This window comes from Bos grunniens, chromosome 2 (genome assembly GCF_055505025.1).
Source record: "Bos grunniens cultivar Pamir isolate PY7600 chromosome 2, Bosgru_T2T1.0, whole genome shotgun sequence".
In the NCBI taxonomy this organism is placed as follows: domain Eukaryota; kingdom Metazoa; phylum Chordata; class Mammalia; order Artiodactyla; family Bovidae; genus Bos; species Bos grunniens.
In genome coordinates, this window is record NC_141166.1 from 121808765 (window position 1) to 121835546 (window position 26782).

Sequence of the window (26782 nt, forward strand, 5' to 3'; positions counted from 1 at the left end):
TCTAAGAGTCTCTTCTGTTTGCTTTTGTAGTGAAAATGAAGGGGAAACAGGCGATGTGAAGCGTAATAAGGTGACTGTGACAATACCTCTTAAGTATGAAGTCATGCTAACAGTTCATGGGTGAGTAGACATGAAAGCCTGCTGTAAAATTCTGAGCTGATTTTGAGTTCTGTTGCTTCTTAAATTATTGGTCAAAAACAGGTTTAAAGTTTCTTATGAAAAGAGCATGCACTGTTTCTCTTAATAACCTCGGTGTTGGCAGCCTATCGCTTAGCTGTTTGTGATTTTATCTCACTCTGTAGTCATCACTGAGACCACCTTACATTAATGTCCTGGGGGAGGATATTTCTTCCTGGAAGAGTCCACCAAACCTGTAGCAGGCCACATTCAGCCTTTTTAGCTATACACCGCACAGGCCAGGGCCCAGAGTGCTGGCGTGTACTTTGTAAGGCTCTGCCCAGTGGCCATGGCAAGTGTGAGGTTTAGAGAAGTGAAAGCTTGGCCACGTCTCTCTTGTCCCAGCCCTGCACCTACCTGCGTGGCAGCTGAACTGATACAGGAGAGCTGGCTCCCCTGTCCACTCTCTACAGCTGTGAGTTACAGAGTTCCTCCCCTACAGCCCCAGGGCCAGCATTCACTGACTCCTCACAACCTTAGTAATTCTTGGAGTGGACCCTTCTCTGATTCAGGAAGGAGATGTGAGGAGAAAGAATTTTTAAAATAGTATTGAGAAAATCTTTCATAATTTTACTGGAAAATATTAAGCCGATTAATCTTAGTTTAAAGCACATTCTTAAAGCAATAGATGATATGAGATACAGAATGAATAGATGGGCTTTTCTAATTGCTCTAAATGTAAATCGCCTCCAGTCATTTTTAATCAGCCATAATGATGGCACACAGGTATATAAAAATAAAACAATGGGACCAAGTCTCCAGTTAAATAAATCAAGCAGGGGGGAAAGGAAGCCCTACGAAGGCAGGACTGAGGAGCAGAGAGAAGCTGATGCCATCTTTCTTGGATTCGAATGCGTATCTCGCCTCCTTGATTTTGTTACGATGAGTGTGTCGTTCCGGTTTTCGATTAAACGCATCTTGTTATTTTGAGCAACAAATGCTCTGCAGCTATGAAGCTGCCTCAATCTACAGCATTTGGATATATCTCTTTGCTGTGAAAAAGAGCCTCTAACATATTACCTCATGCGTGTGTGCTAAGTCGCTTCTATCATGTCCAGCTCTTTGCAACCCCATGGACTGTAACCCGCCAGGCTCCTCTGTCCATGGGATTCTCCAGGCAAGAACACTGGAGTGGGTTGCCATGCCCTCCTCCAGGGGACCTTCCCAACCCAGGGTACGAACCCACGTCTCCTACAGCTCCTGTGCTGCAGGCAGATTCTTTACTGCTGAGCCACCAAGAAGCCCATATTACCTCATATTAGTTGCCAAATATGCACAACTTGGGGAATCGGGATTTCCCTAGAAAAATTCCTTGAACTTCATTACCAACCATGCATATGTTTCATCTCAGGTAAAAGAGTAACAACCTTGTATTTTAACAAAAACTTGCCCTACTTATTGGTGTTTGAATTGTTCCCCAGACTTGGGGTTCATTACAAATAGCCAGCAGGAATTGGTGGATGGTGAGAAGTAATTAAAAAATCTGTCAGATACATTGAAGTATAAGTGGATATTGGAGCCTGAGGGCAAAGCTAAGAATTTATCTCATATTTTTCAAGTTTGCATGAATCATTTGGGGGCTGAGAGAGAAGGAACGGTCACTAGAGTGAGCTGGCAGTGTTGGGAAGGAAGTAGAGGCTATTGGTGGGAAGAGAAATTGTCACCCAAACTAGAGCCCACAGCTTTCCACTAGCGCCACCTGGGAAATTCATTACATTTTCACAAAAATTCTTATCTTAACAAGAAAGTGTTCTCACCTTTATCAAAAGTATTCCTTGGTACTTAGAGGCGTCTGTACTCTGAATTATGTCATATTTAAGAGATACGCTATATTCAGACTGTAGAGAAAGGTTTTTCAAGTACCTCATCAAATAAGACAGTTGAATTAAATCTGAATTCTTTTCCGTCAGGTTTGTAAGTCCAGCCTCATTTATGTATGGACCAAAGGAGGAAGATGGGTTTGAAATGTGCACGACAGAGAAAATGAACTTCACTTTCCACGTAAGATGACTGTGCGCATATTTTGTATTCATATTGTGCAAGAACTGTTACTGAGGCACTGCTCCAGAGGACATCATATGCGTGTGATGTCCCTCAGGTTCGGGAGGCCACAGCTGGCTGAGGGCGGGGAGAGAGCTGCTCCAAGGCTCATGCCCTCGCTTCATGGGCCCCTTCTCTCCCATTCGTCCTGTCCCTGTTACTGAGCCCACGCTCCTTATAGTACAAGTGGGAACAGAGGTGATGCCTGAAATAGGCAAAGTTATGGGAGGAGCTGACTATGCTTGAGATACATGCAGAAATCAGAATAGGTCAAGAGGAAGGCATCTTTTGGTGCCAATCAGTGAAACTTGGTCCCAGCTTTATACAAATCCTAACATTACCAAGCAAAGATTTTACCTCCACATCTCCACTTAATGTCCACTTGGTCAGCCTTACAGGCCACTGGTATATGCCTCTGTGACAAGTGATGTATCGTTTAGTAAATCTTTTTAAAAGTAGAGAATATTATCATCATCCAGAAGTATTAACATACTAATATATAAGCTATAAATTCATTAACAATTTTTTACTGTCAAACTGAAATTTTTGTTACAGCATGGATGTTGATAATGAGCAAGTAATTGGAGACAATGTCCAAAAAAATTTTTTTCAATCAAAAGCACTACTCAGACATTCTCAGAGCTATATAAAAATCTATAGAATGTGAGTGAGTCTGGATTAGGCACATTATGATAATTGTAAGGCAGTGCTTTTTAAAAGGTGTATCAGAATCACTTGAGATGTTTATCCAAAACGCAAACTCCTGGGCCTCTGCCCCAAATCTGTGGAAGAAGGGTGACCTCAGAATGCTCTTGAGTCTATACTCAGGTTATTGTATTGTTATACTAGAATACACTAGTATTGGGGAAATGTAGTCTTCTACTTTTAAGTCCCCAAGAATGCTCTTGTCACAGTCCAATGGGGGTCTGTGTTCTGATAAACAGAAACTGAGTTGGACTCTAAAAGGCCTATTTATTTACAAATAATAGTTTAAAAGTATTTTCTAGTTAAATTACAGTGGAGGGACTGGGCCTAGAGATGCTTTCAGTCTGTAGGCTTGATGAGTTGTTCAAGCATGAAGATGTTCTCGGAAGTCTAAATGTGATTAGATGAACACGAATAAAGTATATTGCAGGAAAGCTTGGTGATTTTCTGGCATCAGGAAGACCTTGTCTAAAGGTCTGGGTAGTGCTGGGCCCCATGGCTGACACTGCCTTTTACAGCTGCCCTGTGCTTCCAAGACTGGCAGTTACCACCTGTCCCAAAGCCAGGCATACTCCCGCTTAATCTACGTGTCTGCATTCAGAATATTATTGCAAGACTTTGAGCCATGGTGTTTCGTTTAGATTTTATAGCACATCTCTTTCCCAACTTATTGTGTTGGTTTTATAGTTTTCAGGAGGCAGTTCAGTTGCTCAGTTGTGTTGGACTCTTTGCGACCCCACAGACTGTAGCACACCAGGCTTCCCTGTCCATCACCAACTGTTGGAGCTTACTCAAATTCATCACTGAATCAGTGATGCCATCCAACCATCTCATCCTCTATCATCCCCTTCCAATCCTGCCTTCAATCCTTTCCAGCATCAGTGTCATTTCCAATGAGTGAGTTCTTCACATCAGGTGGCCAAAGTATTGGAGTTTCAGCTTCAGTGACATCAGTCCTTTCAATGACTATTCAGGACTGATTTCCTTTAGGATTGACTGGTTTGATCTCTTTGCAGTCCAAGGGACTCTCAAGAGTCTTCTCCAACACCACAGTTCAAAAGCATCAATTCTTTGGCGCTCAGCTTTCTTTATAGTCCAACTCTCACATCCATACATGACTACTGGAAAAACCATAGCTTTGACTAGATGGACTTTTGTTGTCAAAGTAATGTCTCTGCTTTTGAATATGCTGTCTAGGTTGGTCATAGCTTTTCTTCCAAGGAGCAAGCGTCTTTTAATTTCATGGCTGCAGTCACCATCTGCAGTGATTTTGGAGCCCAAGAAAATAAAAGTCTCTCACTGTTTCCATTGTTTCCTCATCTATTTGCGATGAAATGATGGGACCGGAGGCCATGATCTGTTTTCTGAATGTTGAGTTTAAGCCAACTTTTCACTCTCTTCTTTCACTTTCATCAAGAGGCTCTTTAGTGTTTTGCTTTTTGCCATAAGGGTGGTGTTATCTGCATATATGAGCTTATTGATATTTCTCCCAGCAATCTTGATTCCTGTTTGTGCTTCATCCAGCCTGCCATTTCACCTGATGTACTCTGCATATAAGTTAAATAAGCAGGGTGACAATATACAGCCTTGATGTACTCCTTTCCCAATTTGGAACCAGTCTGTTGTTCCATGTCCAGTTCTAACTGTTGCTTCTTGACCTGCATACAGACTTCTCAGGAGGTAGGTCAGATGATCTAGTATTACCATCTCTTTCAGAATTTTCCACAGTTTGTTGTGATCCACACAGTCAAAGGCTTTCAGTTCAGTTCAGTTGCTCAGTCGTGTCCAACTCTGCGACCCCATGAACTGCAGCACACCAGCCTCCCTGTCCATCACCAGCTCCCGGAGTTTACCCAAACTCATGTCCATTGAGTCAGTGATGCCATCTAACCATCTCATCCTCTGTTGTTCCCTGCTCCTCCTGCCTTCAATCTTTCCCAACATCAAGGTCTTTTCAAATGAGTCAGCTCTTCGCATTAGGTGGCCAAAATATTGGAGTTTGAGCTTTAACATCAGTCCTTCCAATGAACACACAGGACTGATCTCCTTTAGGATGGACTGGTTGGACCTTCAGTCCAAGGGACTCTCAAGAGTCTTCTCCAACACCACAGTTCAAAAGCATCAATTCTTTGGTACTCAGCTTTCTTTATAGTCCAATTCTCACACCCATACATGACTACTGGAAAAACCATAGCCTTGACTAGATGGACCTTTGTTGATAAAGTAATGTCTCTGCTTTTTAATATGCTGTCTAGGTTGGTCATAACTTTCCTTCCAAGGAGTAAGCGTCTTTTAATTTCATGCCTGCAATCACCATCTACAGTGATTTTGGAGCCCCCCCAAAATAAAGTCAGCCACTGTTTGCCCATCTATTTGGGAAGTGAAGTGATGGGACCGTATGCCATGATCTTAGTTTTCTGAATGTTGAGCTTTAGGCCAACTTTTCATTCTCCTCTTTCATTTTCATCAAGAGGCTCTTTAGTTCTTCTTCACTTTCTGCCATAAGGGTGGTGTCATCTGAATATCTGAGGTTATTGATATTTCTCCCAGCAATCTTGATTCAGCTTGTGCTTCCTCCAGCCCAGCATTTCTCATGATGTGCTCTGCATATAAGTTAAATAAGCAGGATGACAATATACAGCCTTGATGTACTCCTTTTCCTATTTGGAACTAGTCTGTTGTTCCATGTCATAGTCAGTAAAGCAGATGTTTTTCTGGAGGTCTCTTGCTTTGGAAATTTGATCTCTGGTTCCTCTGACTTTTCTAAATCCAACTTAAACATCTGGAAGTTCATGATTTACATACTGTTGAAGCCTGGCTTGGACAATTTTGAGCATTACTTTACTAGCATGTGAAATGAGTGCAATTGTGTGGTAGTATGAACATTCTTTGGTATTGCCTTTCTTTGGGCTTGGAATGAAAACTGACCTTTTACAGTCCTGTGGCCACTGCTGAGTTTTCCAAATTTGCTGGCATATTGAGGGCAGCACTTTCACAGCATCATCTTTTAGGTTTTGATATAGCTCAACTGGAATTCCATCACCTCCACTAGCTTTGTTCATAGTGATGCTTCCTAAGGCCCACTTGACTTCACCAGGATGTCTGGCTCTAGGTGAATGATCACACCATCGTGGTTATCTGGGTCATGAAGATCTTTTTTGTATAGTTCTTCTGTGTATTCTTGCCACCTCTTCTTAATATCTTCTGCTTCTGTTAGGTCCATACTGTTTCTGTCCTTTATTGTGCCCATCTTTGCATGAAATGTTCCCTTGTTATCTCTAATTTTCTTAAAGAGATCTGTAATCTTTCCCATTCTATTATTTTCTTCTATTGCTTTGCATTGATCACTATTTTGGCTCAATTTTCTTCTTCAGGGTTCTGCAATCCCCAGATTTATCAATGACAATGATAAATTGTTTTATCATTTATCAAGAATTTGATATTTGTATTTATATTATATGATATTTATATATCATGTTATCAAATATTATCAAATTACTAAGATATATTATATATTTATATTTAACATGATCAAGAATCATGACATTTATCATTTATGAAGAAATATCTTCCCTTTATGCATATTAAAAACCTGTTTTATTTTTTCTAAAACCTAATTAAACCTACCCTTTTCTAATTTTCTGAGTTCTTCCGCATTATAATTACCCTGAACTTAAATATATTTTCACTCATTGCTGATGATTATTCTCTCAGCACAGAGTGACTGTATGAAAACAACATATTATTTAGAATTAGAATACCTAGGTTTCGGTCCCACTTCTTGCCATTTTTTGACTGTCATCTTGGATACAACAATAATCCCTCTTAGCATCTTCCTGAGTTGGTGAATCATAAAGTGTTAGCCCGCCTCATGGAGTAGTTATAAGGAGAACTATCACGTTTTCTTAGATCAGTAATGTGCCAGGTACAGTCTTGAACAACAGAGATTTGAACTGCACTGGTCCACTTAGATGTGGATTTTTGTCAATAGTAAATGCTACAGTTTAGAACCAACCGCTGGTTGGTTGACTCTGTGACTACAGAGAAATCATGTACATAGAGGGCTGCCTGTAAGTTACACTTGGAGTTTCAACTGCACTGAGGCTCAGTGACCCTGACCCCCTGAACTGTATATCATCGATGTCTTTTTCTTCAGACTATTTCTGCAATAAACCATCAGTGCAAACGTTTTGTTCTAATCACCAAAAGGAAAGGGCTAGGAATAATAACCAGTTATATTATTAGCAAACATTTTAAAGTTCTGATAGTGGATATTCTATCTCCCTTTGCTGTGCAGGTACCAACTACACACCCCCACCCTTATAAATGTTGCATGAAATACACGGGTTCACCTGAGAAGCTCATTGGTATCCGTACTTTTATAAAACGTGTTTTTTGAGTGTTTAAAACTTTTTCCTTATCAGGTCATCAACACCGGCCAAAGCATGGCTCCAAATATTGGTGTGGAAATAATGATACCAAATTCTTTTAGTCCCCGAACCGATAAGCTGTTCAACATTTTGGATGTCCAGGTAAAAATGGTGTTCCTTCCTTTCTTCTAAGTCATATTGCTAAAATGGAGGGTTGTTACCTTACTTCAGTCACACTTGGTCTCAGCTATGAATTCACCATGCATTTGTTTTGTACACTTTGATTACTGCATTACAACTGTGTGATTACAGTGGAATCTCTACATGTGACGATAACAAAATTATGCTCTATCTTTTGGTAGATGTTCTTTGATTGGATTCTCCATAAAGCTTGGGACCAATGTTGAAAAATCAGTACTTCAGCCTTTTATTATCAAATAACTACTAAGAATCAATATTCTTATGTTGATTCTATCTGAATTATTTTTACCTTCCCAGTTTTAAGACAAGCAATCAGCAAATAAATCCACTCAGTAGATTTGAGAGGTAATCCTTAAAAATCCTACTTGAATTCCAGATTGAGATGGAAGGGCAGGCTGCTGTAACACTTTACTGTGTGTCTAGAGCCAAAGACATGTTCAGTTTCATGCTAATGTTCAGTTTTCATACTGCCCTAATTTTTTTAAGGTTCAGGCCCTTTGATAAATTTAGGACTATATCAAGCCTCTAAAATTTTTCTGAGTTTTATTGCATTTTTTTAACCACAAAGATTTAACCTCTCCCAAATCTGTCAAAAAATATTTTCATATAATTTTAGAAGTATTTGATATATTTCTGAAAAGGTAAGCTGTGAAAGGTAAGTTTTAAAGCCATGTAGCTGTTGTTCTTGCCAATATACCGGGTAAGAGTTTTCTTGCTTTCTGTCTTTGTAGACTACTGCTGGAGAATGCCATTTTAAGAATTATCAAAGAAAGTGTGCATTGGACCAGAAAAAAGGCACAATGGAGACCCTCAAAGATATATTCAGATTTCTGTCAAAGACTGATAAGAGGCTCCTGGTAAGTTTAAGTGTTTTGCTTTCCAACGTCCAGGACTGAAACACTTAAAATCATGGACCAAGAGGTTTGAACTGTCAGCTGAGTATAGGAGAGAAGCCAGGTCAGGTAATGTTCTTGTGTTGTGAGGAGCAGGCATGATTGGAGAGCTGAGATACACCCAGGGTTAAATATATACTATATACTGCTGCTGCTGCTGCTAAGTCGCTTCAGTCGTGTCTGACTCTGTGCGACCCCATAGACGGCAGCCCACCAGGCTCCCCCATCCCTGGGATTCTCCAGGCAAGAACACTGGAGTGGGTTACCATTTCCTTCTCCAATGCATGAAAGTGAAAAGTGAAAGTGAAGACGCTCAGTCGTGTCCGACTCTTAGTGACCCCATGGACTGCAGCCCACCAGGCTCCTCCATCCATGGGATTTTCCAGGCGAGAGTACTGGAGTGGGGTGCCATTGCCTTCTCCTATACCATACTAGTCATTATTTATTTAAGTGCCCAATTCATGCCAACCAGACATTTGTGCCAGACCCTTTAGGAGGTTGGTCAAGATGTTGTCTTCAGCTGAACAAACTCTGGTTGCATGAAATTTCCACTCTTTTTCATTTTAGTGACTATATGGGGGGGGCAGACAAGGAAACCCTCCAAAGGATCCAAGTTTGATCATAGAACATGTAACTAAGCAAATACTCTCATGTGTTTTTTCCTATCCCAGAATATTTTCATAAAAATAATGAAACATATAATACAGTTCGAATACTTGTTTTTGTTATAATTTACTATAAATATTTGTGTTTTCTTTGAAGCAAGATCATTTTTAAGTGCCACTAATGAAAGCATATCCTTAATTCCATGTTTATAGCAAGATAAATTTTTGCAAAAGCCAGAAATGAGAGCAGATCTTGAATTCCACGTAAAATATTTTAGCCATCTTTTTTAAAATGTTGAAATTTTAACATAGCTCTTTTGTATTCTTTTTAAGTACTGCATGAAAGCTGATCCATATTGCTTAAATATCTCATGCCATTTTGGGAAAATGGACAGTGGAAAAGAAGCCAGTGTTCACATTCAGTTGGAAGGTCGGCCATCCATTTTAGAAATGGTAAGTCTATGATACAGTGGCAACTTTGTGGATAAGATTTCAGACAGACCTTACAAACACAGCCATCTTATACAGGTAGGATGGTAAGTAAGGAGGCATTCAACAAATTAAGAAGGTATGATTGACTGTAAAATCTGGAATGAAATTCTAAAACTGTTCCCATTTATCACTTCAAAATACACTGTCTAAATGACATGGTTTTAGTAACTAAACAGATAACATAGACTATAAAATAGACTATAATTAAGAGATTTTAGAAAGCATGTCCAACTATTTATGACTGTCACTCAAATCAGTTAGCTGCCTCAACATTTCATATATCCTTAAGTTATTTACAAATTATGCTAAAAGACCTACTATTGTATATAGTATACATTTACTAAAAATTAAGACTTCCATAAAATCTAAAACATCAAAATTTAACAAAACACATACAAGAACACAAACACACTTTTAAGGACATGAACTTTGAAGGCTTGAATTAAAAATTACCTAAATACATGTTAGACTTCTTGGAAAGGAGTGTGTATATTTATGAGAAGTACTTTGAGATATAATTTTCTTATCTGATCAATATGGGTAATAGATCTTTTTCAGAGTTGTTCAGATGAGATGATCTTTATAAAGAACTTAGTACATAGCACATAATAAGCCAAAGGAAAGGACAGCTATCATGTTCTGTTAAGAGGAGAAGTTGAAATTACCACAAGGTGGTTAAGAGGAAGACACATCAGACAGGGAAATATGAGCGCTCCATTTTAGTTGTAAGTTATTTAGACTTTGGCAGTCTGCCTTCTTACTCTCCAGGGTCAGTGTTCTCACCAGTGGGTGCCAGTGGCATTTTGGACCAAATACTTCTTTGTTGCCAGGGGCCATCCTGTGCTAGTAGGATGCTTATCAGAATAGCTGGCCCCTACCCGCTAAATGCTAAGCACCCCTTCCCCATGCCTGCCAGCTGGAAATGGCTCCAGACATAAATGACCATCCTCCAGGGTACAGAATCATCCTTGGTGAAAAGCACTGCTCCAGCTAAAGCACATAATTTATTTTTAGCTTAAAATTCTGCATGTTCTCTCCAAAATGTTAAATAACCTTTAGACAGTAGTTTTAACATTTGCAGGTCATAGACTTCTATAAGAATTTGATCAAAAAATATAGTCTCATCTACCCTAATGAATGCACATATGAAAAAAAAAATCTCAATTTTGAATAAAATTTCAAAGGGCCTTAGAGTTTGTGAAGCCCATCTACAGATGTCTAAGCTCTGAATTCTCGGTTATGAAGTCCCTCTCTCGGTGAGATAGTCAAACTGAGTTCATCCAGTGATTTTATTTTTGAATGCTATAAATATTTGTACCAGATTTTTTCATTATAGCATTTGATATACTATCTGTATTTGATCAGATCTGATCAAATACAGATAGTATACCAAATACTATAAGAAAAGCCCAAATAAAATTAATTTGAGGAAATGTTTATCAAACAAAGAAAGTCTTCCCTAACGAAAAAATATACTAATAACTATCAAATAATATTTAAATATTAATTAATACAAAGGACATGCCCTTGGAACTAAAGGAAGCATTGCATTGCAATTAAATACAAATGGTGAAATAAGTTGGAGAAGATAAATTGTGAAAACTTAGTTTCTCATGATCATTACCTGCTATATGTTTTCATGAAATAAAACTATGTCTCTTTTCTTTAAACAGGATGAGACTAAAGCATTGAAGTTTGAAATAAGAGCAACAGCTTTTCCGGAGCCAAATCCCAAAGTTATTGAACTAAAGAAGGATGAGAATGTTGCACATGTAAGATTACCTTTTTAACTGAAACATAAAGATTATGGGAAAAAATATTGCTAGGGTGTTTTGTCAGGAAAACCACAGAGAGCCTAAAATACTTTACTGGGGAGCGGCATTTTCTACAACTGTCAGGAAGGAACGAAACAGCTCTTTCAGAAGGTGATTTTGGTAGAATGAATCGGAGGAAGAACCACAGACACAGCACATTACACTCCCTGTTTCTGGTAAACATTTACCAATGTTTCCTATGGTTGTGTTAGAACAGAGAGAGAATGGGAAGGACTATTCTAAATACTATTGGGGAAAATAGAGGGACTTCAAAGGAAATAGAGGCAAGTTTTTTAAATGGTGGTTCTTTCTTTTGGTTAATTTATGTAGGTTCTCCTCGAAGGACTACATCATCAAAGACCTAGACGCCATTTCACTATAATGATTATTTCAAGTAGCTTGCTACTTGGACTTATTTTACTTTTCTTCATTTCTTATGTTATGTGGAAGGTAAGTCTTTAATAATTACCAATGTTGAACCACTCAAAATTCTATTCTTGAGTTTTCTCAAAGCCAACTTGTGACTCCCACATTACTAGATTTAAGTATTTCAGTATTTTTAATGTTAACTTTACATTCCTAAGTGGACTGATATTTAATAGTATTGATCACATGTTTCTCTTAACTTCAGTACCAAAGTCTTTCTAGAAAAATATGCTTTCTTAAAGATAACTGATTTTCAATGAATATTCAATATAACAGTTTTTTTTATGTATTTATTTATTTTTAAAATTTATTTGGTTGCACTGGGGCTTAGTTGTGGCACCTGATATCTTCCGTATTAGTTGTAGCATTCAGGATCTTTAGTTGCAGCATGCAAACTCTTAGTTGCAGCATGTGGGATCTAGTTCTCTGACTAGGGATCGAACCCAGGCTCCCTGCATCAGGAGCATGGAGTCTTAGTCAATAGACCACCCAAAGCATTTGGAAAGCACTGCACATTTATATGCTGAATTTCAGAAACCCTATAGTAACAACAAAACAAGGCTGTATCTCCCAAACTAATTTTTACTGACTACAATTGTCATTGACTGTTTAGACATTTAATATGTTCATAACTATACAGCAGTGATCATACAATGTTATTTTCAGGCTGGCTTCTTCAAAAGACAGTACCAATCTATCCTACAAAAAGAAAACAGAAGAGACAGTTGGAGTTACATTAACAGTAAAAGTGATAAAGATGATTGAAGACATGTCAAGTTAACAGAACAACTCAGGTTACAATATATTAAAAAAAACATTTTAGATATTGTTTACAAGAAACTTGTAAACAGACTTAAAGACTTACACACTTCATGTACTTCTTTTAATAATGACCATGTGACATATTATGTCTTCAGCATTGCTTGGACTTTTCAACTCCATTATCTTTGGATATATTACAGCATTACCTTTGGAGTTATTTTCTCTCAGACGATAATCTTGCAGCTCTTAAATGGATATAAAAACACTAAAGCATCAACTTATTCAAGAGAAGTAATCCCTGGAAGATATCTTGAAAGTGCTTCTGAATTAAAATTATGTGGAGGAAGTAAACAACTCATCTGGACAAGACTTAGACTCTTAGTATCATTCCTTTAAAAGAAATACCATTCACCATATGTGTTTGCTTTGGTAAAATTAATTCCACCCAGTAGGCGATGACTCATTCCTAATAGCTCTTTGAGGATTGTTTGGAATATGTTCTCTAGAAATATTTAGCAGAAGTTTTCAACAAGCTGTCACCAAATTTTCTAATGAATAGAAAAGAACCACTATCATTTTGAAGCAGATATCTTTAAAGACACTGATTTTTAATCTATTTCCTATGAACTTTGATCAGCAAGCAGTCTATGAATATTATGGCCTGATGAACAAAATTCAGACTGAACTTATACACTGGTTTGAGCTTAAAGGGGTGATTTCTGGATAATTATTGTTTATACAGCCATATATTTCTTTCTGTACATATATATATACATAATAAGTTTCTAAAAGAACATATATTTATATAGGTGTAAATCCAATGTCTTTCTGTAACACAATTTTATCAAGGTAAAGGTACTGAAGAGTAAATTTTAAAAATCCATCTTTAGTCAAATCTTTTGTTTATAAAAACAATACTTAGAATTCTAATTTATATTCTAAAACAGATTGAATGTTGCACTTTAGCTGATATTAGAAATATAAATACACTGATATATGTAAAATATGAAAACTGTACCTCACTAATTTTTTAAAAATCAGAGCCTTCCAAAGATGATGTTGGGGACAAATATTTCATACAAATTAGATACTGTTTAAAATGCGGACTGTTAAAATTCAGCAAACAGGTAAATTCTAATTTGGATGTTATTCTTTTCCCCTCGAGTGTAAGTATGAAATGTGCTCTCACCAGCACTATAAGGGCATTCTCTTCTGCATGGAGCTAGAAAACAAAATTCACAAATTTAACTGTACATTGAAAAATGCAGATTTAGCTTGGATAAAAATATGACATGAAAATTTCCATGTTTTAGTGATAAGTGAAATATTTTATGTTTTTTGTTGATCTTACATACTTTTATAATGAAGTAGTTTCTTTCTGGGTCTAAAATAATTTATCTTTAAATGCCTCTTCATTTGCAAATAAGTCTTTTTTTATAATATTTATTCTTGCATATGAACTAAATGCTGATAACTGCACAACATAACGTCATCTGATTTGTTCCTACATCTAACTTGATATGAAGGTTGTGGCCAAATTTTCAAAATCTGTTATGGGATGTGATAAGTTAGGGGCCAGTCTTTACTGTTATGGAAAAGGATTTCTTCATATGAGGTCCCTGCCAACAGCTGTCTTCCTCAGACTGCTTCATTTCTGTTATCTGTTCACATATTGTGGCTGGAAAAGGAGAAATGCACAGCAATCGGTGAAGGCATTTGAGCAGCGAGACCCAGTGAGCATGAAACCTTCTTAACTTGGTGTGTAACCAATAGAAATTAAAAATTTTAAAGTAGTTCTTTCAAGAAAATATCTAGGCTCATTGATAGAAAATCAAATTCAAATTTAGAGCTGCTTTCTCAAGGATGATCCCTGAGGAAATTTAAATCTAGTTCTTTCCTACTAGAAATAACAGCATTTCAGGTTGCACTGAGTTCAGTGTAAACAGCATGCTAGAATCGTCAGACAGCAGGGCTTTCAGGAACAAGAGGAACACAGCTCCCTACGGGGCCACATTATGACTCCTTGTATATTTTGCATACTTTGTGTATAATGGACTTCAAACTCGAATCACTTTGAGTTTTCAACTTTCAAAGACCGTCACAAAATTGGTGCTATAACTTTTATCCATCTTTTTTGTTTTTGCCAAGTAGTCTACATATTCGAGATTTTGAGGAAAAAAATAGTACTATTTCTGGTTATATGATTTCCTAAATGCATAATTTTGAAATATAATCTTGCTGGAATACTTACCTCATCAGGATATCAGAACATTCTTACATGAACTCTGATCTCTTGGCACCAGGCTATCGAAATTTAACATCAGAACTGATGGACTCAAATCCAGGAAGAAAGAATCCAAATTATTTCACTTTGGAATTAATCTAGGTTAAATATTGATATATCTTGTTTAAATTTCAAATACCGGAGATGTTTATTTTCCATTCCAATAAATACTCTCCAAAAACCAAAATTTCAGTTGTTTTGTATATATTTCATGTCTTATATTTTTAAGTTTAGAAGCTAATTTTAGTAACAAAAAATAGCAATTTTAATTTCTTTTCAAAATAGAGATGTTTTCCTTATTAAAATATCTGATTAATTAAAATATAACATATCCTTTCATATTAAAATTCTAGTTTCCACATTCCTCTTATAAACAACTACATGTTACTTTGGAATCATTCATTTCTTCCATGCTTCTTCCATAAAGATTGATAAGTCTTGGGTGTACTCTGTAAAGAATATAATATACATGACAGATTATTTCATTAAGCTATCATTCTGTTGTTTTTCATACATAACAACACCTATTGAATGCAGTGCATACTGCCAAATTCAAATCTAACGATAACCAACAAACATATATTCATGGCAGAGCTGCCAACTAGAAAAAATGCAGGGCCTGATAAATCAGTAGCACTAATTCCTGTAAAGCCCAGTAAATTGTGGCTGTACAAAGCTCACATCTTGCAGGCCACTCAGGGAGCCCTGCACACTTCCACTCACAGAGTCATAATACTTATGGAAAATGAATTTGCCTGTTTATAATCAGTTGCTCTTGCTAATAAATATTATGTAAAATTGTTCTTATGTAAAGTATGCTTTGGAAAGATGATAAAAGCAAACTGCTGAACACAAGTATTTGTTGTGGGTAAAAGGAAATTTTAAAAGTGGTTACAGGATGCTTGGGGCGGTGCACTGGGATGACCCAGAGGGACGGTATGGGGAGGGAGGTGGGAGGGGGGTTCGGGATGGGGAACACGTGTACACCCGTGGTGGATTCATGTTGATGTATGGCAAAACCAAGGCTATGGTTTTTCCTGTGGTCATGTATGGATGTGAGAGTTGGACTGTGAAGAAGGCTGAGCGCCAAAGAATTGATGCTTTTGAACTGTGGTGTTGGAGAAGACTCTTGAGAGTCCCTTGGACTGCAAGGAGATCCAAACAGTCCATTCTGAAGGAGATCAGCCCTGGGTGTTCTTTGGAAGGAGTGATGCTAAAGCTGAAACTCCAGTCCTTTGGCCACCTCATGCGAAGAGTTGACTCATTGGAAAAGACTGATGCTGGGAGGGATTGGGGGCAGGAGGAGAAGGGGACGACAGAGGATGAGATGGCTGGATGGCATCACTGACTCGATGGACGTGGGTCTGGGTGAACTCCGGGAGTTGGTGATGGACAGGGAGGCCTGGCGTGCTGCGATTCATGGGGTCGCAAAGAGTCTGACACGACTGAGTGACTGATCTGATCTGATTGTAAAGTAATTAGCCTCTAATTAAAATAAATAAATTTAAATTAAAAAAATAAAAAGGCAAAAAAAAGTGGTTACAATTTTAAATTGTAACCATCTGCTGTTCAAATGACTTCATGAGGTATAAGATCTTAATCTATTTTTAAAAATTCAAAGTGGAATTTTCAGACATACATTATCTGTATAGTTTATGAAGAATGGTAATTTGGAATGCCAACATAGAGACTCATAACCAAAGAAAATGGTTGTACATAACAACTGGTGAATAAATAAAAAGTTATACTTTTTATTAAAATTGTTCATGTGTCTTTTTATGTGTTCCTGATTTACTATCTAGCCAGCTAGGCAGTGGTATAAATGGTATTCAATGGTATAAATGGAAACTTCTTGTAACCATCAGTTCCGTGTCTGACAGACATATAAGGTGGGGAATACTTACTTACCTAACATGGACCTCTGATGCAACTTGCATTAAATCACCATCTACATTCCAAGGGAAACAGTTTCCTGAAGCAGTTTCATGTGGTCCATGATCTTCCTCTGGATGGTGTCCACTGCTGTTACTCTTTGGGCAAACTTTTACTTCTTCAACAGTGTAAGTATCAACAAATGGAAAATTGAACTAAAAACAAATTAATGCAAATAACCTTGGTACTTGTTTTATACCTAACTGTAATGCAAATTAGCAAAGTTCACTGCGCTCTCACCTGCAACTAAACATCAGTGTTCATGCTGATGTTTTTACAGCTTTGAAACCTATCAGTATCAGTCTCTTTGGATGAAGCCTTTTCTGAAGCTTTGCAAGTTCATTCAGATCTAGCAACTGGCAAAATTATTTTCCGACAAATAGTACATGTCTATGAAACTGTATACAATAATTTCTAATTAAAGAGTAAATATTTAATACTAGTCTATTTTTATAAAGGATTTATATAATCCACTGAATTAATTATTGTCAGCTAGTTTAGCTGATGTAAACACAATCTAGAATAAGTTTCACATTTGGGATTTCATTATGAAAAGTTTAACTTATGAAGGTGAAAAGAGAAAGTAAGTCTATCCTGTGTTATTTTTGCCAGTGTTTGCCTGCCTCACCCTCACTTTAAAGATAGACACAAGTTGTAAGATAATTAGGGTTGCTTTCTGACCACTCGTGAATGATGAGACATCAGCTTCATATTTCATCCTTTCTTAGCCATACTACCCAAGGCAATCTATAAATTTAACGTGATCCCTATCAAATTACACACGACACTTTTCACAGAACTAGAACAAATGATCCTAAAATTGATATGGAACCATCAAAGACTCAGGATTGCCAAAGCAATCTTGAGGAAAAGCAACAAAGCAGGAGGCCTAACCCTCCAGACTTCAGACAATACTACAAAAAGCTACAAGAATTGAAACTGTGTGACGGTATTGGCACCAAAACAGACATATGGATCAATGGAACTGAATAGAGTGCCCAGAAATAAGCCCACACACCTACAGACAGTTAATGTTTGACAAAAGAGGCAGGAATATACAAGAGGGAAAAGTCTGTAATCCACAGAGACAGGCCTTGGGAGAAACCACACCTACACTCCCTGTGGTATCTGTTAATGGCAGCCCTAGAAAACTACCACAATAACCAAAACATGGGAAATCTGGTGGAGGATGGCAATAGGTGAGGCTGTGACACAGGAAAGGGCTAGAATACAAGGGGCCATGTGTTCTTCAGTGAGAACGTTCAATGTCATCTTGATGACAGTAAGATTTAAGAATTAGAAAAGGGATAAATCATATCTGTATTTTAGAAATATCTGTCTAGAAGGAAGTGTGGAAGATAAGACCAGAGAAAAGAAAGACCGGGAGGAGGCTACTGTAAGCAAGAAGAGATTAATTGGTGGACTGGTTGTAAGAAATGAGGGAGCGGGGTCCAGAGTAACTCCAGGATGGGCAGAGAGTGGTGCTGTTGCCCTGTGTAGGGAAACACAGAACACCATCAGGGGAGAGGGCAATAAGGTAAACAGTGGATGTGCTCGATTCAAGATGCCTGTGAGTTCAATAACCTTAGCACACAGAAAGACACAGTGATCCTGCAGATCAGAAGAGAGGAGAGAACCCTTGGTAGTGTGCAAAGTTCAGATAGTGGTTCAAGCAGTGGAAGGCAATGAGGTCACCCAGGAAAAGGTATCATGAAAAGATAAAACTACAAACAAATCCCTGGGGAAGCACCAGCTCTTAAGGGTTTTAAACTCCCTACCAAAAACGAGGGTCAAAGTGAATGCGGAATTGTATGAACAGAGAAAGGTCAGCTACAGGATGGAGTTGAAAGAACTTGAGTAATTTTTACCTTCTATCTATTTTACACAGAGATGGGAAAGGCAAGATGTGTCACCTACAAATAACGGTTTTCAATACGTTCTACAACTGTTGGCATACATGAACATTCAGTTCAACCTGGTAAAGACGGTTCAGAGACCTAGACTGTTGCTCTCTTTGGGCTGAAGTGCTGCATTTCCCTTCCTGGATACCAGAACTGCTACTAGACAGTAGACAATATCATTTTGCATTTATCTTGTCTTTATAATCTTACATAATTTATATAGACTTACATTTTTGAACATATCAGCATGAAGAGACTTACATTTTTGAACATATCAGCATGAAGAGACTATATACACATGTATAAGTATATATGTACATCTACAATTTTTTAACAAATGAAATCAGTCACCTTGAGAATCAATCACATTATTCTTACTATATATCATTAAACAAAACATTTTAGAATTTCTTTGCAAAACATTACAGGACAATAGCATGGACTTGAATTTTTGGAAAGAGCTAAGCCAATGAGTTAAATCTAATGAAACACACACACAGGCAACAGTTTCTTGTATCACAAGCAAGATATGACTGGTCAAGTACATGAGAAAAAATGTTATATTGTGCATCACATGGTCTCCTTTCGAAATAGTTATTTTCCTATAGATACAGAATTATATTTACTACTATGTTCATATTTTTATAGTAAGCATCTATTACTTTTAAAGTCAGAAGAAAGCTACTTTCATATTGAAAAAAAAGGATTAAAGAAAAGTTACCTAAGACATTTGCCTATTAGCCATTCCAAAAGAGAACTTCCAAAAGTAGTTTGTGCAATCATGCATCCCTAAAATAAATACCAGCTTCTCAAGGAAAGTATCTTAAGGTCATTACTCCTTTAAATTCTCAGAATTATTTAATAGAAAAAGTTTATACCAAGGTAATGACATTCATTATCTCTTGGAATATAGAATTTTGAGTGCTTTTTATATCGCTATTTTGCTTCCATTTTCTGATTTAGAAAAAAAGCAATGGAAATGTATTGCTTCAGGATTAAGAAAAATAATAAAGTTGCAAACAAAATTAGCAACATTTGAAAAGGAATACATTTCTTTAAAAATCAATAAATCACTATTTCCCAAAATACATCCATAAAGTTATTAGTTAGTCTCACAACCTACATTATATCTGCTTTTGTCCACTTTGTCTCCTTAGAGATTTATGTTTAAGGAAAATAGGACTATATCTAATTGTTATAACTTCCTAAACATTTAATTCAGTTGGTTGCTCAACAAACATTGATCAAATAATGTGGTAGGCAGAAGAGAACCAAAACTTCATGAGGCCTGCTCGAGAAAGTTTAAAATTATAAAGAAGCAAAAATGGGAGCCTTGCAGTGACTCCCTACGTAAGCAAGATTCAGTGCTGGTCACCAGCTGAATTTACTCTCCTCCTCCCACCTGTTCTCCCCCAACTACAGCCAGGCACAATTTTATACCTGTAAGAAGGTGTGAGACTGTATGGTTTTACATGCCTACTATGTACTTCAAGATTCATAATTTCAGAAATTCACATATTTATGTGAATTTTCACAGTTTCCTAATAACTGACTCAAAGTACCTGCCAAAAGAATATGGCTTATAATAGTTGTTGCTTCTCTTTAAAACAAATCTCTTAAGTGGAAATATAATAACTTTCCCTATCTCTACAAAAACCACACACATCTAAGTTTAGAATAAAATAACATCTATATAAAAGTGGTGTATTCTAAAGTATATTTCTGCAAATTTATTTCAATCAATGTAAGTAGGCAGATCTTGAACAAATGAAAGGAAAATCCAAAGGTCATAACTTTAGAGGGAGTCTGATGTCATAAAATCAAGAAGATTAAAAATCTCAGGTTTCACTCTCCTCATTTTGAACAGCTGAGTGTAATTTTATCCTTAACTTACTCCACATTTCAGTATAACACTACATTTTCTATTTTCTCTTGGCACACGCACACATAAAATATATATAACCACCAACCCACAATTCAAAAAAGTCCAATCTGTATTAATACTGGTGGATACTTTTCAAAATTTGAAGAAAGTGCAAACTGGAAAAAAAAGAAAAGATTAATGTATTCAGGGAAAATAAAGCCTTCTTACAAGGCAGGACTTGGTGTCAATTCTGCCAGCATCTCACTCCCCATGATTAACTGCTTTGCACATAAGTAATCCACATGCTTTAGTGTACCTGGTTTTTAATACTCGCGTATCTTTTCAGGTGTTTTATAAATTCCGGTCGAGAAGTGTTTCGTGCAGTTATAAGAGCCATGCTTCCATTATTTAATCTGAAATTAAATATTTGTATTTGACATCAAAACATTTATTAAGAGATTATATCAGAAATTACTCTGTATCATTCTTTCTAATAAATAACGTTTACTAGAAGTTGTAGGCAAGTCAGATAAATAACATTTTATTTACCTAAAATTCTTAAACCATATTTTGCTGCATTCTTCTTAAAATGAAACAGCCTTTCAGATTAGTTTTATTAGACAACCAACTTCCTTCTCACCAAGCACTGACATTAAGGGCTTTTAAAAAAACTGAATCATCATGCATCCTATTCACATTTCAAGACATAATTTGAAATGTACTTACTTAGGGAGTGTTTTGTTTTTTAACGATGTGTTGTAAAATAGTTAATCAGTACAAATGGTGAAACAACTAGTTCAACGGCTTTAAAAATCTAACGTTTGATTTAAACATTTATTTAAGGGCAGGTCTAAGTGACAGCAAACCAGATAAATCAAAGCGGCCCTTGGATGGATTAACTGGAGTGAACATACACTACCATACATGTTCAGTTAAATGACTGCACATTTTAATCTTGCATAACTGTTTGGTTCAATATAAGAGGCTGCAAATTTAGAGGTGTGATTTAGTGCCAAAAGCCACTCACAGATGCATCTAGCTTTAGAAGGCAGTTTGCAGAAATATGTGCAAATGACTCCTAGGCTCAATTTCAGTGCAAATATAAAGTCATTCCAAGAATAACAACAACGACATAAAAAAGAGCTCTTTAAATCTTACGGAACCTCAGGTTAGAGCTGTAAAGGACCCTGGAGATTATCCAGTCATTCACTCAACTTACGTAGAATGAAAGGAAGTCCCCAAGTTTAAGTGATTGGTTCAAAGACAGAAAAACAAAAATGATCACTGGAACCAGAGCCCTTCATTCAGGGTCCATAATTCCTTTTACCCATCATGTCACCTCTTCCCAACTGGAAATGAATAGTCAATGATACCAAAACATGAGTGTTTTGTGTGTTCTTGATTTTAATTCTTTAGTTTTCCTGTGTGTACCTTTCAATACTTATTAATAGTTGAAACACATGCTATGTGCCTAGCACCCTTCTCAATATTTCCATATATTACTGCATTTAATCTTAGCAAAATTCGAATACAAAAATAGTTCCTATCAGCAACTTGCACTGATGTATCTAAAGATGAAACTCCTTTGCAATTTCCCTGAATCATTCAGAAGATAAACTTTGAGTATCCTGGTCAGCCAAAGCTCCTACATAAAGGCCCTTGCAAAAATGGCATGTTTGACTACAATCCACAGAAGACATCTCTAACCAGTCACCCTTCTCTGAAAAAGTCATCAATGCTGACTGAACCTGGAGAGTAAGCCATGGACTTTCAGGCCAGCTGGAGAATATCTGGAGCAGCTGGAAGGAGGCATGAACCTACTCCTTCCCAGAGAGCGAGACTACCTCCCCAAAGGTCCTTGAGCAGACGTGAGCGTGGAGATGGTGCAGGGTCAGAGCAGCACCGTGTCATGGCCTGGAGAGCACAGCTTGGGTCAGCTGGCCAGGACCTCACTTCTTGTGGGACGCTTCCTTAGGGAGGCGTCGGCTAAGGTTTCTGAGGGTAGGGGGAGGAAACATCAGGCTCAATTTCTAAATCATACAACCTTCAAAACATTCCTGGCAAGCTTCAGCACTAGAGAGAATTAATGAGGGCCCTGACATCTGGTTTTTAAGTAGTTTCTCTTCTTTTCTAACTTTAGATGTTTTCCTGTTTCTCACCTTCCTATCATTAGTCAAGGAAAACATTCTAAATCATCCCTTTGCCAGCATTAATCCTTCAGGTTAAATATTTTGCAGGGAAGTTGAAACTAATCATTAAAATAATGTTCAGATCAGATTAGATCAGTTGCTCAGTCGTGTCCGACTCTTTGCGACCCCATGAATCGCAGCACGCCAGGCCTCCCTGTCCATCACCAACTCCTGGAGTTCACTCAGACTCACGTCCATCGAGTCAGTGATGCCATCCAGCCATCTCATCCTCTGGCGTCCCCTTCTCCTCTTGCCCCCAATCCCTCCCAGCATCAGAGTCTTTTCCAATGAGTCAACTCTTCGCATGAGGTGGCCAAAGTACTGGAGTTTCAGCTTTAGCATCATTCCTTCCAAAGAAATCCCAGGGCTGATCTCCGTTATGAATTGCCAAAGTACGTACATAAGTCATTGTTTTATTCTACTTTAAGGAAAAATTTAGATGTGATAATATTACACAACATTCATCACCCTTTCTTCTATGCTCTAGAGGAATGTAAGAGAAATATTTTCAGACCAATGATGGACAACTACATGAAAAGTATGTACAAGATAGTTTGTGGATAAAATGATATATAAAATGTCTCACAAAAATGTGGGCAGTATATTCAGATGCATCACTATTCATACTAAATACAACTAAAATAGTTCCTTTGATTAAAGTATCATACATACACACATACATGCCATTCTTACTAAGGATGTTTACATCTGCACTAAAATTCAAAGTCAGGGACAGCCATAATAAGTATCAGAATTAAACAATGTTCTCAGTGACTGGTAAATAACATAAATAAAAGAGCAAAATGGGCATAAATAACACAATAAGATCATGTCAATAAAACCCAAAGAATATTATTTTAGCTTCAGTGATATTAAAACATCAGAGTTATTATTTTTCCAGTATAACAGTTGTTCTCAGCCTACTCTGATGACAAATGCCTTAGAATCTCTAATACTATACAGTCAAAGATGACTTCCTCTTGATCATATTCTAGCTAGCCAAGAGTTAGCTGGCTATTCTGACAGATAAATGTGGTTTATAGAAAAGTATCAACAATTCAATAAAAATGCTTACTAACCTGGTATTAGGTGCTAAGCCTCTAGGTGCCACTGAACACTGGCACGGAATTGCCATAATGCTGACATTCAAGAACTGACCCTGGATCATTTGCCACTGATCATTACAATCTAAAGGCAATGGAAGGGATCAGTTATTTTCCCTCACCACAGCAAAATGTCAACAGAGCCTGGCTCAGTTCTCAGGGAGGTAATTTCAGACTCACCAGATTTGGGATATCCTTGTGCCCTCCTAAAAGAAAACAAAAGAGACAAAAACACATCACACACAAAAATGGCATCTATTAAACATGAGATGGTTGTAGAACTCAACATTATAGCTATTAGACAGTACATAAAAATATGTGAACAATTCCATTACTGCATTATTTGATTCTCTGATTTATCAGTAACAATGATTTTGGTTTTGTTTTTTTTTTTTAAGACTACACCACTTCCTTTGTGTGACTTCGAAAAATGTTTTTAGTCTGCACTAGAAATTCTCATGAGGGCAGAAACTATGGATTTTGTTTGCTTGTTCATTGGCTCATTGTGTCCAAAATGTCTGGCATAGAGCAGATAATCAATAAACAGCTGTTGAATTGAAAGATGGATGGATAAATGGATGGGTAGATGGAGGGATGGAGTGAACAGTTGCTTCTGAAGGCAAATGCCAAGCTACATGATCTTATAGTATCTGTAGCACTCCATGATTCTATATTCTTCACTAATATGATAGAATAACAACCAAATATCCCAAGTCTAATACACTGTTTATATCAAACTATTTTATGTTTTGGGGCTTCCCTGGTGGCTCAGAGGGTAAAGTGTTTGCCTGCAACGCGGGAAACTGGGCTTCGATCCCTGGTTCAGGAAGAGCCCCTGGAGAAGGAAATGGCAACCCACTCTGGTACTCTTGCCTGGAAAATCCCATGGACAGAGAAGCCTGGTAGGCTTCACGGAGTCGCAAAGAGTCGGACACGACTGAGCAACTTCACTTTCACTTTCATTTTATGCTTTAAAAATAGATAAAGTATATAACCTTCATTGCTAACACTAGCAAGTGGGTACTCTTTCTGCCCCCTTCTGATGCCTATGTCAGAAGCTTTCTCTATCTCCTTTATACTTTAATAAAACTTTATTACATAAAAAAATAGATAAAGATTCCTGTATTACTTTGAGTGAAGCTTTTAACTTACCTTTCTTCTAAATCCTGAGAGCTGTTAAATGGTAAAAATGATATTTCACATTCTTCTGGCCTACAACATAATGAAACCTGTTTTTAGCAGTCATTGACTCTGGGATATGAAATTTGGGGTTTAAGGAAAAAAGACTTACTTTAGTTTTGCCAGTGCCTTCATGATAGCAAAATCCATCCGCTGGTTAGGGGACATCCATCGATGATTTTCTGCCACAGCCAAAGCTCTTCCACCAAAGCCAAACATGGCTGAGAACCCAAAGCGAAGAAACTTGCCAATGGTGCTGAAGGTACAGACGTCGACTGGCTGTATGTGCCCTTGAATGTTATGCCGAATATTCGTGTCAGTAAATATAGTCAAGACGGCAAACACAGAAGAGCATATTCATTTACTCATGGAAGAAGAAAGTGTCAGGCTGCTTTATAATGTAATAAATATGCTGCTTTATCTTCCACTCTTTTTACCTACAGTGACTGCAACTGCCATTTATAGCTTTTTCAGGTACTAAACGAAGAAAAAGAAAGCAGTACATTTTGCAGTTTACTGCTCTTTTAAACGAAACATTGCTAAGGAAGTCAAGTTGAAGTACCTGTGCAAAGTACACTCAGATTTAACAGATTTGCATATATTAGTGCTTATATGCTTTATATCAGTAGAGATAATAAAAGGTCTAGTGGAGGGACACAGGCTGGAGATTTTTTTCTTGTGCTTTTTTTTTTTTTAATTTTAATAACCAGTCCCAGAGTTCTGATAGTGAAACAACAGTTTCTGATATTGTACATGGATTTTCTTGAGCTGGTTATACAGTTGGGATCTTGAATACCATTGTATTTTTTCCTATCCAGATTATAGTAAAAGTATATTTTCTACTCTTTAGAGCACCTGTATTGTGAAAAATCATCAGTCAAAATAGTGAAACTTTGACTAAAATTTTCAGTTTTTACTCAAACACTTTTCTGCTTTGAGAGATAAAGAAGCTGTCTTGGCAAGTCTAGAGGAAATAAAATAATCTTCCTTAGAAAACATGAACTTCTTTGGAAGAATTCTTACCCATTATAATGTGCAAAGTTGCAGTTACCACATGTGAAACTCCATGGAGAGAATGTGCCAATACATTAGTAGATCCTGCCAAATCAAATGTAAAATGTGGATGATCAGTGTAGCAAACATTTTATGAGGTTTTTATTTGTCTTTCTTAATGTGGCATGTTACGTTGATTTATTTGGTATGATGAACCATCCTTGTGAACCTGGGATAAATCCCACTTGAACATGGTATATGATCTTTTTTATGTATTGTTGCGTTCCATTTGCTAACATTTTGTGGGGAATTTTTACACCTAAATTCAAAGATAATGGCCTGTAATCTTTTTTAAGGGGTGTCATTGTCTGGTTTTGGTATGAGGGTGATGGTGGCTTCATAGAATGTCTTTAAGAGTATTCCTTCCTTTTCTTTTTTTTTTTTCTTTCTTTTTTTGGATGCTTTTATTTTATTTTTTTAATTTAAATTTATTTTAATTAGAGGCTAATTACTTTACAATATTGTATTGGTTTTGCCATACATCAACATGAATCCACCACGGGTGTACACGTGTTCCCAATCCTGAACCCCCCTCCCACCTCCCTCCCCATACCATCCCTCTGGGTCATCCCAGTGCACCAGCCCCAAGCATCCTGTATCCTGCATTGAACCTGGACTGGCAATTCGTTTCTTATATGATATTATACATGTTTCAATGCCATTCTCCCAAATCATCCCCCACCTCCCTCTCCCACAGAGTCCAAAAGACTGTTCTTTACATCTGTGTCTCTTTTGCTGTCTCACATACAGGGTTATCGTTACCATCTTTCTAAATTCCATATATATGCATTA

General features: G+C 37.2%; 2 protein-coding genes across 7 annotated transcripts in view; one reads left to right on the top strand and one right to left on the bottom strand.

Annotated features, from left to right (window-relative positions):
* Positions 1-16529, top strand: part of ITGA4 (integrin subunit alpha 4) — a 94392-nt gene extending 77863 nt beyond the window's left edge. For all 3 annotated transcript variants that reach the window (XM_086361147.1, XM_086361153.1, XM_086361152.1), the window contains 8 exons: positions 31-120; positions 2088-2178; positions 7347-7454; positions 8225-8350; positions 9325-9444; positions 11157-11255; positions 11628-11747; positions 12390-16529. In XM_086361147.1, the coding sequence (XP_086217273.1) occupies positions 31-120; positions 2088-2178; positions 7347-7454; positions 8225-8350; positions 9325-9444; positions 11157-11255; positions 11628-11747; positions 12390-12488 (853 nt within the window). In that variant the 3' untranslated portion in view covers positions 12489-16529. The remainder of the gene's footprint in view (positions 1-30; positions 121-2087; positions 2179-7346; positions 7455-8224; positions 8351-9324; positions 9445-11156; positions 11256-11627; positions 11748-12389) is intronic.
* The window catches only part of CERKL (CERK like autophagy regulator), a 141030-nt gene continuing 126539 nt past the window's right edge, over positions 12292-26782 (bottom strand). For 2 of the 4 annotated variants that reach the window (XM_086361184.1, XM_086361176.1), the window contains exons 6-13: positions 25961-26035; positions 25050-25227; positions 24911-24970; positions 23939-23964; positions 23735-23843; positions 20783-20879; positions 16678-16856; positions 12292-15218 (exon numbers count right to left, since the gene is read on the bottom strand). In XM_086361184.1, coding sequence (XP_086217310.1) covers positions 15137-15218; positions 16678-16856; positions 20783-20879; positions 23735-23843; positions 23939-23964; positions 24911-24970; positions 25050-25227; positions 25961-26035 — 806 coding nt within the window. In that variant the 3' untranslated portion in view covers positions 12292-15136. Of the gene's footprint in view, positions 15219-16677; positions 16857-20309; positions 20643-20782; positions 20880-23734; positions 23844-23938; positions 23965-24910; positions 24971-25049; positions 25228-25960; positions 26036-26782 lie in introns of those variants that run through there. The other 2 variants (XR_015148595.1, XM_086361166.1) reach the window with 2 other exon arrangements.